We start from the raw sequence: 17276 nt of genomic DNA on the forward strand, positions 1-17276 counted from the left end.
TCGGGTAAAATTAAAATGAATGAAACAATAAAATTAAATAATTAAAAAAAAAAACCTAGATGCACACAATGTCCTTTACTATCCAAATAAAACTTTTTAAAAAGTTTTGAAGTTTAAATAAATGATATACACAAATACTGTATTATTTAACGCACACACTCTGATGAGCATGTATGCCTATAACATCATCAAGGTACTAAACAAAAATATCCAACACCTCAAAATAGACTTGATCATATTTTCTCTATTCTGATTGCAAAACTTAGTTCCTGAGAACTGCAACCCTATGGGCACACTTACCTTGGCAAGACTTGCCTGACTGGCAGTGGGTCATGTGGTTTAGGACATTCTTCATTGTACGACAGTGGGGAAGGTTGCACTGCCGTACTTCCCCATTAGCCTGCTCCCGGCGCTGGCACTTGTGAGCATGCAAAAGGAGAACAAGCTGTTGTTGGATGAGCTTGCGCTTCTCTGGATCAGCTGTGTGTGCTCCAGAACCCATCCCTTGGGCAACCGGAGTCACCAGGCCTGGCTGCTGGACCTGTGGGGCTGGTTGTTGGCCCTAAGGAGCATTAACAACAAAGATACATTTAACCAGTGTCACATTGTGCTACTTCTTTATGAATATAGACCTGCACATTTTTCTTTTTTTCATAATTGCCTAAGGGTATGTACACTCACCAAAGGAAGAAAGCTCACCTCAGTGGGGCATGCCATGCCACAATCCTTCCTTCGCTATTTTCTATCCCCTAGGATCCCAAGTATGTGTATGCAAACATGCACGGCACCCAGCTTCTGCACTATGGGCCACTCCCCTGCACATTTTTAATAAAAATCTTTATGGGTGGGGAACAGCAGGTGGTGTGGGCCAGCAGGTTGGCCACATGGTTGACTGTAGTTCCAGCCCTGGACCTGATGTCTTTAGAATCACACCAGGTATGTGTGCATGTGTGCCCAAAATCCCAGGAGAAGAATGGAAGAGAAGAAATTACGGTGTGATTCCCCCCAGGGGTGTGATCTCTTTCTTTCCCTCTCACTGTCTTTACTCACTGTCTTTGTCCAATAAGCATATGTGCCCTTGTGGCAAAAACCTTAAAAAAAATAATAAAATAAAATAAAATAAAAAACCCTGTGGTTGTTCTGCTATATGGCAGACTCCAATTTTTTGACATAGGGGTTAAAACTGCAAACAAGTGATTGCTCCTACCATCATGAAGCTCATTTAATAGAGAAATTATGCCATTACCATGTGATAGTCTAAGTTTATTCATTATAAAGAGAATGAAAGTGAAGAGAAGGGTACAGTAACACTAGTGGGAGAGGGCAAAGTGAGAGTACCTGCAGTGGAGAGCATGTATGTGCATGTTCGATCTCAACGTACCGTAAAGAGCATCTTACAGATTCAGTAGAAGACTGGGTAAAAAACCAGTCTTGGGGCCAGTAGATGGCATAGTGGGTAACATTGCTGGACTCCCACAAGGCCGACAGTGGTTTTAAACTCATGGTGGGTGGGTGTGCGTGTGCATACGTGAATGCATGCCCCAAGATCCCAGGAGCAGGGGTTGTGGTGTTGCCATCCTCCTGAGGGGTAATTTTTCACTCTTTCTCTTACTCTTCTTTCTCTCTCTGACGAGTGTACATGTCCTATAGCAAAAACCTCTTAAAAACAAAACAAATGGGAACAGCAGTTAGTGTAATGGCTATGTCACTGGACTCCCATGGAGTCGACCGCAGTTCGCGTCCCAGCCCCAGTGGCTTAAACTTATGCCGGGTGCATGTGTGCTTAACATCCCAAGAGGAGAATGGAGGAGAAGAGATTGCGGCGTGGCCATCCCCCCTGGGGGTGATTTCTCGCTTTAAAACCTCTCCAAAAAACAAAACAAAACAAAACAAAACAAAACAAAACACAAAGCCTTTGTAAACTCTGGTAGAAATTTAGTTTTTACAATAAAAAAATCTTTCAAAACAAGAGGTGCTATGTTTTATTCATCTCTGTGTCCCTTAGCAGAGTATCTGAAATACAGGCATTCACTGAGTATAAGAGGCCCTATAGCAATAAAAAATCTCTCCAAAACAAAACAAACAAAAAATATGTGAGAAGTGACTTTTGTGTGATAACATCAAATGAAATAAGTAGAAATGCTCTTCGCCTGAGAGAAGGTTCCACTTTTCCTATGCTAAAATGCTCATAAACCAATACTGCTGAGTGTTAAGACCCTCAAACTTCATAACAGCATTCCACTTGCTAAGGTTTGGATCAGAATTTCACTGCTCAATAACCACAAAGAACAAAAATACCACATGACATGGAAAGATGGCACACAAGTGTCCTCACTCATAGAAATCATCCATTACACGTCTTTTTAAAAAAATATTTGTTTTTTAAATTTTATCATTACTTTCTTTTTAATTGGTTACAGGGTACGTGTGCGAAAGAGAAAGAGAGAGAGAGAGAGAGAGAGAGAGAGAGAGAATGAATGAGAAGGCAAGCTTCCTGGTCCAGGACTCCAACTGTAGTTGGCTACGTGGGAGTCCAGTACCTCGACCACACCACCACCTGCTGGCCCATTACACATCTGTTTAGGCTACTAGTCTAGTGTGTACAAACCCTAGCATCCTATAATAAAAGGTATAAAGTTTTAACAATTCTTATGTAAAATGCTAGTCCAAAGATAAGTCTATAATTAATTAGTGCTCACCATGCTGGGCATTCCTCCACCAGGAACTGCCTTTTTGTCCATTGCAAATGGAGATAAGCTATTTGGTAGTACAGTCTTTGTCTGAATCTGAAGACCAAGGCTACTAGCTCCAATTTGCTGTGCCGAATTCTGAGTATATGGTGAACCATAAGGATTGGGGTTGCTCATCATTCCCATCTAGAAGAAAGAAATAAGAGAGAAATTAAATTTTAGGGGCTAGACAGCCTCATAGCACCAAAGGGCAGTTATCTGAGAGGGAATATCACATTAGAGTTCCTGGTTTGATTCTGGATGCCTCTTTGAGTATTCCAGACACATACTTGTTCATGGTGTGGAGATGGATAAGAGGTAGATTGTGTTGGAAAACTGTTGGGGGTGCTGTCTCAGACTCTCATTTAAAAACAAAACAAACTTAAGAGAAAAATTAAAATTTATCCCCCAAATTATTAGGACATTATTATATTCCTTTCCCCTTTATATCCTAATTCACAAAGACAAATTTAAAGGAATCTGTACGTATTAGAAAACATACTGTGTGGGACCAGGAGATGGTTATGTAGGTGGACTCCCAGGTAGTTGACCACAGTTTGGGTCCCAGATCTGGTAGATCTGGTAGCTTAAAACTCATGCTGGACACATGTGCATGCATGCCCAAAATCCTGAGGAGAATGGAGCAGGAATTGCGGCATGGCTATCCCCCCTGGGGGAGATTTCTTGCTTTCTGTCTCTCTTATTTCTCCAGCAAATGCACATGCACTACAGCAAAACTCTCTCTCAAAAAGAAAACTTGTATAGAAAGTATGCTCAAAAAAATGCCTTTTCCAGATGAGAATCAAGATTAAGATTTGGGGGACCAGCAGTTAGCGTAATGGCTATGTCGTTGGACTCCCACATAGTCGACCGTGGTTCGCGTCCTGGACCCAGTGGCTTAAAACTCACGCTGGGTGCGTGTGCGTGCGTGCCCAAGATCCCAAGAGGAGAATGGAGGAGAAGGGATTGCGGCGTGGCCATCCCCCATGGGGGGTGATTTCTTTCTGTCTCTCTGTCTCTCTCTGTCTGTCTGGCGAGCGCATGCGCCCTATGGCAAAAACCTCTCCAAAAAAAATAATAAAAGATTAAGATTTGGGACCTTAAGTTCAGTAAATTTACAGAGCTATTTTCATAAACACATGAGATATAGGTGTTTAGTTGATTAATTCATTTAATGCCACAGGGTACCTGTGCTAGCAGGGAGAAAGAGTAGCGAAAGCACCCCCAATGGGGTCACACTGCAATAGCCACTCCTCTATTTCTCTATCCCATCAGGATTCTGGGCTTGCATGCCCATGTGCTTGGTGTGTCCCTTAAGCCACTAGGCTAGAAATCTCAACTCTGATTGACCATGTGGGACATAGCTCCCTTAACCAGTAGGCTATGGGGCTGGACCTAAGTTTGTTTCCTTCGTTTATGAAGAGAGAGACTGGTAAGACAGGGCTGGGTCTGTGGCCTAATGGTTAAAGAGAACCAGATTCCAAATGAATGACCATACAGTATGAATCAGACCTAATGGGTTGAAAAATATGCTATGTGCATGTGTATGCATGTATAGGACTCAAATCCCATTAAGATGGAAAAATGGAGAAGGGATTGCGGTGCACCAAGCCCCATTGGAAAGTGCTATTTCCTCATCTTTAGCGACTGCACAGGCCATCTGGCAACTCAAAAAAATGAGGCATACATATAAAAGTACCTTCAACAGGGCTTCAAGCTGCCAGGATCATGGGTGCTTGGTGTGTACAGGTTAATTGAGGAACCAAATCCCTTATCTTTCACATGGTTTCCAGCATTAGTGTGCTGCCCTACTGCTGTGCCATGGTGGTTAGGCTGAAATAATGGTATCTTATTAACAGTTACAGGGATCTTCATGTGGTTATCTGCTAAACAAGGTATACCATTCATCTCCATTAAAAGACACACATGACATTTTATTCACTTAATGTTCAAACTATAATTAATTAAATTCAACCAAATAAACTATCTAATCTATAAAATCAGATTGGCACGTCAAGGCATTTGAATGCTTATTCCAGAATTCTGCTTATATATATAACCTTATATTGGTTATATATAACCAATTGGTTCCCTTAATGACCAGGCCACAGGGTCAGCTCAACTTACACTTTTGAAGTACTAACTTTTTTTTTTTAAATGAAGATTTTTGCCATAAAGCAAGTGGACTCACCAAAGATAGACACAGAGAGAGAGGGAGAGCACACCCAAGAGAGAAAAAGTGAGAAATCACCCCTCAGGAGGGATAGCCGTGCCACAATCCCTTCTATTTCTCCAGCCTGTCAGAGTTTTGGACACACATGTCTGGTATAAGTTTCAAGGCACTGGGGTCACAGGATTTGAATCACATGTAGTCAGCCATGTGGGATCTGGTTCCCTCAACCACCAGAGGGGCTGGCCCAACATATACTTTTGAAGTATGTATATACACATATATTTAGATTTTGCCATAGGGCAAGTGTGCTCCCTGGAAAAAGAACACAATGTGGTGGTGGTGGCAGTGAGAAATCACCCACAAGGGTGGTGGTGGGGGGGAGGCCCACGCCACAATCCTTTTGCCTTCATTATCCTCTGGGGTTTAGTGCACACATGCACCTGGTGCATTTTCCAAGCCATCAGGTTCAGGACTTGAATAGTGGAATTGGTCACATGGGATCAAGTGCCTTAATCATTATGCCACCTGCTGGCCCAGAAGTACTAATACTTATATTAATACAGCATGCCTATATTTCGAGGAGTTATATTTTACTTGTTTCCTACAGGTCTTCCTAAGACTTGCAACCCACAGTAACAAGCCAATATTCTATGAGACTCCAGGATGGAACAAATGAAAACAAAATTTAACAACATTCAGATATTATCTACTATTTGCTGTACTCGATAAATATCATTATGTTTCCATACATATGGTATATAAGGGGAATCATCACTAAACAAGAAAGACCAGGAATCCTTATAATCTATACTAAAATCTTAAACTTTTTTTTTTGGAGAGGTTTTCACTATAGGGCACATGCACTCGCCAGACAGACAGAGACATAGAGACAGAAAGTGAGAAATCATCCCCCAGGGGGAATGGTCACACTGCAATCCCTTCTCCTCCATTCTCCTCTCGGGATCTTGGGCACGCACGCACATGCGCCCGGCGTGAGTTTTAAGCCACCGGGTCTGGGACGCGAACCACGGTCGACTATGTGGGAGTCCAGCGACATAGCTATTATGCTAACTGCTGGTTCCCAATCTTAAACATTTTTTCAGACTCATTTTTTAAAAGAACTGTTTTATTTAACTTTATATATTTACTTATTTTTTTAATTTGACTGGGGGTGGGGGTGAGAGAAAGCAAGCTGCCAGGTCTGGGACTTGAACTATGGTCAACCATATGGGAGTCTAGAGGCCCCAACAACCACGCCCCTGCTAGCCTCTTTTCAGACACATTTCTACAACTCTTTAGCATTACTTTAGTTTAGGGCCTCAGTGCCTCTTAAACTGATTCTCCAAACCTCAAATCACACTATACACATTATATATTTGGGGTTGAGAACCTATTTAAAAATAATCAGAATATAACATAAAATACATCTCTTCCCTCTGCCTTTCTCTCTACATGGCTTCTTCCTCCCTGACTTAAACATAATGGTCCTCTAACTTTTTTTTAAATTTTATTTATTCATTTACTTATTTTATTTTAACCAGAGAGAGACACAGAGAAAAGAGAGAAAGTAAGAAAGCAAGCCACCAGATCCAGGACTGGAACCATGGTCGACCATGTGGGAATGTTCAGTGTCTTAACCACCCCGACACCTGCTGGTCCCTCTAAATGGTCTTTTCTACTTGTACTCCTTCCCTATCCAAAGGTAACCAAGTTCCAAAATAGAAATACAAAAATGTTAATCCTTACTTTAAAAATTTATAGGCAACAACCCAAGAGACCTAAACAACACATGCACATGTATGTCCCAAATCCAGGTAAAAGAAATGGAGAAGGGACTGCAATGTGACCATAATGCACTGGGGAAGGAATGCGTTCTTCTCCTTCCTCTGTGTCTTTCTCTGGTAGCAAATACCCTCTGGCAAAATTTAAAATAAAACAGAGGGAGGGCAAGCAGGTTGTGTAGTGGTTAAGGCACTGGACTCTCACATGGCTGACCACAGTTCAAGTTCTGGACCTGGAGGCTTGAAACACACCGGGTGTGCTCTGTGTCCCCAAAATCACGAGAGAAGAGAAAAGGGATTGCAGCATGGCCATTCTCCCTGGGGGTGATTTCTCACTTTCTGTCTCTCCAGGAAGCATGCCCTATAGCAAAAATCTCAGAGAGAGAAAGAGCTGTCTTTGACAGGATGTCATCATAGCAGTCCTCTATCCTGACAATTAGGTAGGATCAGAAGCGTGTACTTCTATGGCCAGCCTGTTAGGGACAGTTTAGGATTCAAACCTGAGCCTCTCATATGGTCTCATCATCATGTGCTGGTGCTCTACCACATGTGCTATGTCTACCTTGCTTAGATGAATACTCTGACATCACATAGCAAAGGCAAACAGGTCCATCAGAAATTGATGCCAATTTAGAGAAGAGCTCCAAAACTGACAGCATCATTAGCACTCCTATCTCCTTTAAAAGAGACAGAGCAGGTGGCACAAAGGTTAAGGTGGCTGGATCCCACAGGGCTGACTGTATGGTTGAGCCATGGACTCATTGGTTTGAAAAACATACCAGGCATGTATGAATGCATGTCCAAAATCCCAAGACAATGGAGATTGTATTGCACCTGCTCACCCCACCTGCACATGCACTAGAACAAACTAAAAGTGAGAAAGAGAAGGAGAAAGCAAGAGACAGAAAAGAATTACACCTAAGGCCAATACTCATTTGCCTAAATGAAGCTCAGAGGTTTTTTCTGTTTTTGTTTAACATCAATTTCATGAGTCACAAAGTATATAAACTCTAAATAGAAACATATCTATCAATAGATGCCATGTAGTACATGAAAGGTAACAACTACAGATCTATCTAGAAATGACGCAGGAAGTCCTGTGTGAGAGCGCCAGTGATCACTAAGGCAAGATTATGGAAGAGACTGCAGAGAAGAGGGACCAGCATATGACATAATGGTAATGTTGCTGGACTCCCACGTGGGTGACTACAGTGTGGACCTGGACCTGGCAGCTTATAACTCATGCTGCACTTGTGCGTGCGTGCCCAAAAGGAGAAGGTATTGTGGCGTGGCCATCCCCAGGCAGTGATGTCTCCCTTTCTGTCTGCCTCTCCAGCAAGTACGTGCACCCTATAGCAAAAATCTCTTAGGGGGAAAAAAAAAAAAAAAAACAAAAAACACTGCAGAGGGGATGCCTCCTCCCTCTCTTTCCTTTTCCAGAGAGATTTTTGCTGTAAGGCATGTGTACTCCAGAAGAGACAGAGACAGAAAGTGAGAAATCACCCCCCAGGGGGGATGGCCATGCCACAATCCATTCTCTTCTTGGGAATTTGGGCACACATACCCCGTGTGAGTTAAGCCGCAGGGTCCGGGACACAAACTATAGTCAGCCATGTGGGAATCCAGCACCTCAACCACTACACCAGCTGCTGGAGCCCCAGTTTTCTTTTTTTAATGGGAATTATCTTAGGTCTCCCCTGAGACATTGTTTCATCACCTGTGTAACAGGAATAAAATTATTCACATGATTGTTATAATTAATGGCCCTGACACATATTGAACTACTTGTAATATTCAGGTGCTTCTCAGCATTTAGCCTCTGAAACTAATTTAGGTGTATACTATCTGATACGATTTTATAATAGTTTAACATCTTGTCTCATTAATCATAAGGTCTCTGGTGTCTAATTAAACAAATTATTAAATTTTCTTAAAAATTTTTTTCATAAAATATCATTAAGGGTCAGCCAGTGGAGTGATTGTTAAGGTGGCTGGATTCCGTATGGCCAACTATGTAGTTGAGTCCTGGACCCAGTGGCTTGAAAAACATTCCAGATATGTATGTATATGTGCCCAAACTCCTGAGAGGAGAATGAAGAAGGGACTGCGGGATAGCCATTGCTGGAAGGTGGGGATGGGATATTTCTTAGTTTCCCTGGAGCTTTGTCTGTCTCACTGGTGAGAGCATGAGCCTAATATCAAAGAAAAAATTTAGGCCAGCAGATAGCTTGGAGGTTAAGGCAGCTGAATCTCACATGGTCAACTATGTGTGTCTGATTTGAATCCCGGACCCAGTGGCTTAAAAATCACACCAGGTATGTGTCCGTGGGTGCCCAAAATCCAGAGAGAAGGGATTGCAGCATGGCCCTTCCCCACAGGGGATGATTTCTCACTATCCCACTTTCTCTATTCTGTGCAGTGCCTTATAACATATGTGTTTTAAAAGGAAAAAAATGTTCATAAATATCCAAAACACTAATGAACACTTCTTAAATAAAAAGGTGGTAAAATCTTCCTTCAAATTTATACATCAATCCAACTGGTATCTCTATAGCAGTGCCATATGCCAGCTAACTGCTATTCAAAGTATACTGATTTGACCTTGCCCATTATAGTTGAATACTCACATCTAAAAGATCCCAACTTTATAGACATTTCCTAAAAACATTCCATAAAAATGTTTTAAAGACACCACAAAGCTACAATACTAAGCACTTGCTGCTACTGCTTTAGCGTGGACTATATGCCACCCACTATGAACTCATATACAGTGACCCACGAACTACATTATTCTTACAATTCCCTTTCTACATGTGGGAAAACCGAGGTAATGCAAGCGATTTGCCCACTGGCCTACGTAAGTGGCTAAAGCCAATCAGAAACCAGGCACTGTAGCTCCACAGCCCACACCATTATGACGCTCTTATTAGTTAACTTCATCCATTTCTTCAAATAAAAAAGATGACTAGAAAGTAAGAATTTCATATGGTGAAAGGGCAACTGTGGCCTAACAATTTGAACACCCTGACCTTATTTTAATTCCCAATAGGAAAACAAACAAAAGACTTTCTATCCAACATAAAGTTAGCTGATTTATAAAAATATTTGTATATAGGTATCTCATCCTAAATCTCCTGATTTTTTTTTAAAAAGGACATTTTTTTCCCTTTTGCCATGGGTGCGCATGTGATCACTGGAGAGACAGAGAGAAAGGAAAAGAAGGAAAGTGAGAAATCACTCTCTGGGGGGATGGCCATATCACAGTGCCCCCTCCCTCATTCTTCTCCTGGGATTTTCTGTGTGCATGCACCCTATGGGCTTTTCTTTTCTTTTTTTTTCTTTGAGAGGTTTATCGCTATAGGGCGCGTGCGCTCAATGGACAGAGAGAGACATAGAGACAGAAAGCGAGAAATCACCCCCCAGGGGGGATGGTCACACCGCAATCCCTTCTCCATTCTCCTCTTGGGATCTTGGGCATGCAGGCACATGCGCCCGGCGTGAATTCTAAGCCACCGGGTCCGGGACGTGAACCACAGTCGACTACGTGGGAATCCCGTGACATAGCCATTACGCTAACTGCTGGTACCCCCTATGGGTTTTTCAAGTTACCAGTGTGGAACTCAAAACGCAGTCAGCCATGTGGGATCCAGCACCTTCAACACACTACCGGCTAGCCCCTGTTAATTTTTAAATAACTTACTAAATAGGGCTGGCCGGGAGTATGGTTGTTGGGATAGCTGGATCCCACAAGAGCAACTGCAAGCATTGAGTCCTAGATCTGGTGGCTTGGAAGGTGTGCTGGGCGTGTGAGTGCATGCTCCAAATCCCAAGAGAATGGAGAAGGAATTGAGGCATGTCCATTTCCCTGGGAGGTCCTTTCTCACTTGCCCCTCACCCTTCTCTCTGTGTCTTTCTCTTCCAGAGCACATGTACCTTATTAGCAAATTAGAAAAACAAAAACAAAGAAACATACTAAACACTCAAGTCTCTTATGTATCAAGCATAGTTCTAAGAGTCTTACAAGCATCAATGTAAATGGGACTTACTTAAAATAAATAACTAATCATTTAATAATCTTTTTTCTTCTTAAGTTTGCTATATGGCATGTGCCCTTGCCAGAGATAGACCTGGTGTGGGTGGGTGGGGGAGAAATCACCCTAAGGGGGGATGGCCAAACACAATCCCTTCTCCTCCATTATTCTCTTGGGATTTGGGGCTTACGTGCATGTTATGTCCAGCATGTTTCTCAAGCCACTTGGTCTGGGACTAGAACTGTACAGTCAGTCAAGTGGGATACAGACGTCTTAACCTGCATGTCACCTGCTGACCCTAATAATAAAATTTTTGTATTTAAATTCCCCCTCCATCAAAACAGAATTTCCTCAAGGATAGGAATTTTTGTTTATTTTGCTCATGACTATATCACAGTTCCCGAACCAATGCTGGTACAAGAAATATGTGATTTAGATTGTAACTACAACACTGTTCTACCCTCAACTTAAGCATTGTCCCTGTGAACCTTTCCTTACTTTACTTTATTGCACTTATATGCTGTACAGTAAAATTAGATCTCACGTGTACAGTAGAGTAAGGTCCATGAACTAAATTCATTCACTGCTCCATCTCTAGCACCAAAGTTAGGACTCACCAAATACTGCACCAATCAGTGAAGGTTACTATCAGTCATTCTTTTTGTCCCTACTAGAAATGAACACCAAAGGGGCAAGGAGCTCATCTTGTCACATATATGTTTCTAGAACCTAGAAGAGGTATTAAATACCTCACCTTTTTTCTTGTTCTCATCCCAAATATTCTCAGTAAACCACAATGACACAGTAACATCAAAGTGTCAGAAGGGGAGAACCTATAGAGTAGAGAACGCTAAGCAGAATCCTTCCCTAAATTAGGATGTCTATATTCTTTACTGTATAACTAAAAACCAAAACCAAAACCAAAACATGAAGAGTTTTAGTATACCTTAATGTGACCTTTCTCATCCTCGATTTTTCCCTATATGTTTTTTCTGGAAAGAATGATCTATTTTAATTGTTTTTTATTATCCTTATCTTTAATTTGGACAGAGAGAGAGAAGGAGACCGAGAGAGAGGGAAAGTGAGAAAACAAGCCACCAGGTCTGGGACTTGAACTGTGGTTGGCCATGTGGGGGTCCAGCACCTTAATCACCACGCCACTTGCTGGCCTGATTTTTCCTTATATCTTAAAGGCACACATGTACTCTCTCTTATCAAGTCTCTCAAGAACATAAAAGACTTAAGGCCTGCTCAATTATTCTTCATACAGAGACAGTTTATTCCCAACTCCTTGTGAAAATTTAATCCATCTTCAGAACCATATTCCAAATGAAACCTCTCAACAATTAAGTAACTATATGCCAGGCACTGGCTACTACTATAGGTGCCTATTTTAGGAAAAGGCCAAAGATGTGGTATATTTAAATCTGTCATAGTGTCCCTTCCCCCCCTTTTAAAACTTTGACAGAAGGTATGAGTGCAAGACAGCGAGTGAACGAGTGAGAAAAAGCACCCCCTTTGGGACCAACAGATGGCATAATGGTCACGTCACTAGTCTCCCACATGGCTGAAAACAGTTCAAGTCCCAGTGACTTTAAACTCATGCTGGGCACATGTGCCCAAAACCCTGAGAGGAGAATGGTACAGAAGGAGTTGTGGTGTGGCCACCCCCCAGAAGTATTTTCTCACTTTCTGTTTATCTCTGTCTCTCTGGCAAGCACATGTCCTATAGCAAAAATCTCTAAAAAAAGAACAAGAAAGCACCCCCTCATGGGAAATAGTCACTGCAATCCCTCTCCTCCATTTCTCCCTCCTTTCAAGATTCTGGGCACACATGTACTACATGCCTGATTGTGTTTTTCAAGCTACTGGGTCCAGGACTTGAACCACATGATTGGCCATGTGGGATCCAGTTGCCTTGACCACCACATCACAGGCTGGACACACAATACTGTTATAATATACATTTTCTACTAACTTTCTAAAGATGCTTTCCAAATGCATTTGGCTTTCTCTACTTGGTAAAGTATAAACCCAGCTCCCTTGCTTCCAAGATGACAAAGCAAAGAAGGAACAATGGCCATGCCAAAAAGGGCCATGGCCACTTGCAGCCTCTTCGCTGAACAAACTGTGCCCAATGTGTGCCCAAGGACAAGGCTATTCAGAAGTTCGTCTACTGAAACCTAAGAGTCCACAGCCTTAAGGAGCATCTCCGAGAAGCAAGTGTCTTCAATGCCTGTGTGCTCCCCAAGCTGAATGTGAAGCTGCATTACTGTGTAAGTTGAACCATTCATAGCAAGGTAGTCAGGAACTGACCTTGTAAAGCTTGGAAGGGCTGAACACCCCCACCCCAAAATAGACCTGTGAGTGCTGCCCCTCACCCTCCACCAAAGCCCATGTAAGGAGCTGAGTGTTTAAGGACTGAAGAACTGCCCTCTGGGAAAAAATAAAAATGCAAATTATACATTAAAAAAGAAAGAAAAAAAATATTTTCCAACAATAGCCAAAACCTGGTTAACTGAAACACCCTAATTGCATGTTAGTTGGGTTCCACAGTACACAAATCAATTTAACCTCCATTAACTAATGGAGAAAATAACATTAAATATACTAGGGACATTCCCAGCAGTGGGAACAAATGAAGTCTCTATCTGAAGACAGTGTATGCCAGTTATCTCAAAACTGTATTTTTTAAAAAGAAGTATTTTATTTAACTTTATATATTCATTCATTCATTTTAATTTGACCAGAGAGGGACAGAGTTATGAGAAAGCGAGGGAAAGTGAGAAAGGAAGCCGCCAGGTCCAGGACTTGAACCACAGTAGACCATATGGGAGTCTAGCACTCTTATCTACCACACCACCTGCCGGCTCCTCAAAACTGAATTTTATTAGAAGACAACTAGACTAAACTGGACTTAGAAATGAGATGAAAATACTCCATATCACAGAGAACAAAAATTAGCTGGCAATTACTACAATAATCTATGAAGGTATAGAATACCAGTCAGTTGTAAAATAAATATTTTACTTAAATTCAACAAGAACTTCTTAAAACTTGAGACAACACAGTAGATTCTTGGCATATATCAGGTTGTTGGGAAAGTCATGACACATTTTCCTTTTTTAAAAAAATTATTTAGTTTTATTATTATTTTTAAAAATTTGCTATAGGGCACATGGGCTCACCTGAGAGAGACTGAGAAGGGGAAAGTGAGAAAGCAAGCCACCAGGTTTGGAGCTCAAACTGTGGCTAGCAATGTGGGAGCCCAGAGCCTTAACCATCACGCCAATGTATGGCCCCCATGACGTACTTTTCTATGCAAAAATGTGTCATGACTTTCCCGATAACCCATTAATATGCAGGAAATGCTACACAACATAAGAAGACTAAACAGTAACTGATTTCAAACTCTCCATCACTGGAACAAAGCATGCTTACCTTGAGAGGCTGGGGGCCTCTCAATCCTGTCTGTCCTCCCATTTGGGGAGAGCCCTGCTGCAGTGGTTCAGTCAGTAAGTTGCCAGCATTTCCCATTCCCTGGTTCGGGTACTGCATATTTGGTCGCCCTCGGCCGGCTCCAATCGAACCATTCATGACTTGATTAGGCATTATCCCCTGTCCATTGCCTGCAGCCAACATTCCAGGATTCATGCCAGCATTCATCCCTGTGTTCATTCCCATGGCAGGCTGATTTACTGGACTGTTCATCATACCTGCTGCAGATTGTGTGGGACCCTGATTTGGTCCACTAGTACCCATCCCCATGTTGGGAGAAGTCAAGCCTGCCTGTGCCATTGGGCTTTTGACCATGCTATTTATCAAACCCAATCCAGGACTGTTCTGTTGGGCCTGGCTGCCCATAACTTGGCCTGGGCCACCAACTCCCATGTTGAGGTTAGGGGAACTACCAGACCGTAGCAATTCTGACAGCTGTTTATGTTTAGAGGCTGCATCTTGTACTATGCCAAGACTTGTCTGTAGCTGACTAATATCACCACCATTGGTTAGTCCTAATTCTGTAGAGTTGATTAATTCATCTGGTAAATCATGCTCCAAGTCGAACAGAGATCCAAAATCTAAAAACAAAAAGGAAAGATAAGATAAAGGTTAAATTTGAGAGAACCAAAATCAGGACCTGTTCTGGTATTGTATTGTTGATAAGCGTTACAATATCATTTCTAAACCTCACCCCATGGACTGCTACATATTAATTATTTGTACTGTTAAACATTATTTGTTTAAATATATATTAAACACTTAAGAACTATATTTAAAATAAGATCACGGGGGAAAAAAGGATTAAATGTTAATATAACATCCATTAAACAAGTTGCTGGAAATTTGTACTGATAATAAAAAAAAAGACAGACAATTAAACTGTATTAATATTACACAACTCCTTTGAAGATTATAGATTACACAGGGTTTCTCAAGCTTGGACCTACAAACATTTGGCTGAAAGATTTTCTGTTGTGAGGGAAGGGGAGAGGAGATTATTATATACACTGTGAGATACTCAGCAGATCCCTGGTCTCTCCACTTACTGGGAGCAACACTCCGACCCCATTTCTGATAATCAAAGATGTTTCCAGATAATCACCAAATGACCCCCTGGAGAGGAAAACCTGGTTCTGCTTGACCTCTTGACAGTATTAACCTATCATATAAATGGAAGTGTTTGAGTTTTCTTTTAATTCTCCAAATAGTTTTTTTTAATTATTTAATTGTATTTATTCATTCATTTATTTTAATTTGATCAGAGAGACACAGAGAGAGAGGGAAAGTGATAAAGTAAGCTAACAGGTCCAGGACTTGAACCATGGTCAGCCATGCGGGAGTGTCCAGCACCTTAACCACCATGCCACCTGCTGTTCCCAATTCTCCAAATAGTTTTAACATGAAAAAGGTATTACTGTTTTAGTAACTACATATACCTGAATCTACAAATTATTATTTCATCAAAAAATAATCCATCCATTGAAGACAAGCTATACCCTTAAATAATCTGCATACAATTAATCTTTGTTTCTAAGTATAACTTCTCTATATGTCCCTTCTGTTATTACAGCAGAATTTTGGTTCCAATAAACCAAGTGTAAAAATGTATTCTGAAATGAGAATTAGAAAAACTATAGAAAAATAATATTTAGAAATTATTCTGTAGGTGAGACAAAGGCACAGTAACAATTTAAAAATAAATATTTTCACTTGAGAAGTACATACTGAAACATTCGTGGTGAAATGGTATGGCTATGAACTGCTTTAAAATAGTCCAGCAAAAAATAAAGGAGGGTGAGATGGTGGTACAAAATACTAGAAACTTGAAAACTGAGTGGGGCTGGCAGGTGGCATGGTGGTTGGAGGCGCTGGACTCCCACGTGGCCAACTGCGGTTTGAGTCCCGGACCTCATGGCTCGCTTTCTCACTTTTCCTCTCTCTCTCTTTCACTGTACCTCTCTGGTCAAATTAAAATAAATAAAGTTGAATAAAATAACTCTTAATATAAAAGTGTAAAGGATGGAGATATGGGAAGGTTAAGAGCAAGCCAAATCCATGAGTATTGAAATAAATTTTTGGAAAAAAATTATCAGGGCCAAGCAGTGGTGTAGTGATTAGACTCCCATATGGCTAACTGTGGTTCAAGTCCCAGACCTGGTAGCTTGCTTTTTTTTTTCCCCTTTCTCTCTCTTTATCTCCCTCTGGTGAGCGCACATGCCCTATAGTAAAATTTGAGTAACAGAAATAAGTTAAATTAAATAATTCTAAAAATGGCTATGTCACTGAACTCCCATGTAATTGACTGTGTTTCGAGTCCCGGACCCGGTGGCTTAAACTCACACTGGGCACGTGTGCAAGCGTGCCCCAAATCCCAAGAGGACAATGGAGAAAGGATTACGGCATGGGCACACCTGGGGGAGTGATCTCTCACTTTATGTCTCTGTCTTTCTGGCAAGTGCACTTGCCCTATAGCAAAAACCTCTCAAAAAAAAACAAACAACAACAACAACAAAAAAAAACCCACAAAAAAACCCACAAAAAAACTAAAAAACCCCCGTCAAAACCTAAAAACCGACAGCAAATAACACACAATGGACCCAACCATGTTAATAGCAGTCTCTTTAGATTCAGAACAAGACTGAGACAGTAATGACCACTTCTATTCAACCTTGTACTGGAGTGTTTAGCCAGAGCACTAACAGAAAAATTGTAATTAGAAAACTGGAAAGAACCCTGAACAGTGCACAGATGATATAATAGTTTACAAAAAACATCCAAACAGATATACTGGAATATCACACTGTACCCCATGAACATATACAGTTATTATCTGTCAATTAAAAATGCAAGAAAGGGGGCCAGCAGGTGGCATGGTGGTTAAGGGCACTGGATTCCCACATGGCTGACCGTGGTCTGAGTCCCAGACCTAGCGGCTTGCCTTTTCACTTTCTCTCTCTCGCTCTATCCCTCTCTGGTCAAATTAAAATAACAAGTAAATAAAGTTAAATAAAATACTTCTTCAAGAAAAAAATACAAGAAAGGGCCATCGCTGTAAGCCTAG

General features: G+C 41.4%; 1 protein-coding gene across 2 annotated transcripts in view; it reads right to left on the reverse strand.

The window, feature by feature from the left end:
• The window catches only part of EP300 (EP300 lysine acetyltransferase), a 97001-nt gene that overhangs the window by 50621 nt on the left and 29104 nt on the right, over positions 1 to 17276 (reverse strand). Inside the window, exons 2-4 of one of the 2 annotated variants that reach the window (XM_006150739.2) lie at positions 14156 to 14793; positions 2700 to 2876; positions 301 to 562 (exon numbers count right to left, since the gene is read on the reverse strand). In XM_006150739.2, coding sequence (XP_006150801.1) covers positions 301 to 562; positions 2700 to 2876; positions 14156 to 14793 — 1077 coding nt within the window. The remainder of the gene's footprint in view (positions 1 to 300; positions 563 to 2699; positions 2877 to 14155; positions 14794 to 17276) is intronic. The other variant, XM_027772739.1, reaches the window with a different exon arrangement.

Source organism: Tupaia chinensis, unplaced genomic scaffold (genome assembly GCF_000334495.1).
Source record: "Tupaia chinensis unplaced genomic scaffold, TupChi_1.0 Scaffold000294_5, whole genome shotgun sequence".
Classification (NCBI taxonomy): Eukaryota; Metazoa; Chordata; class Mammalia; order Scandentia; family Tupaiidae; genus Tupaia; species Tupaia belangeri.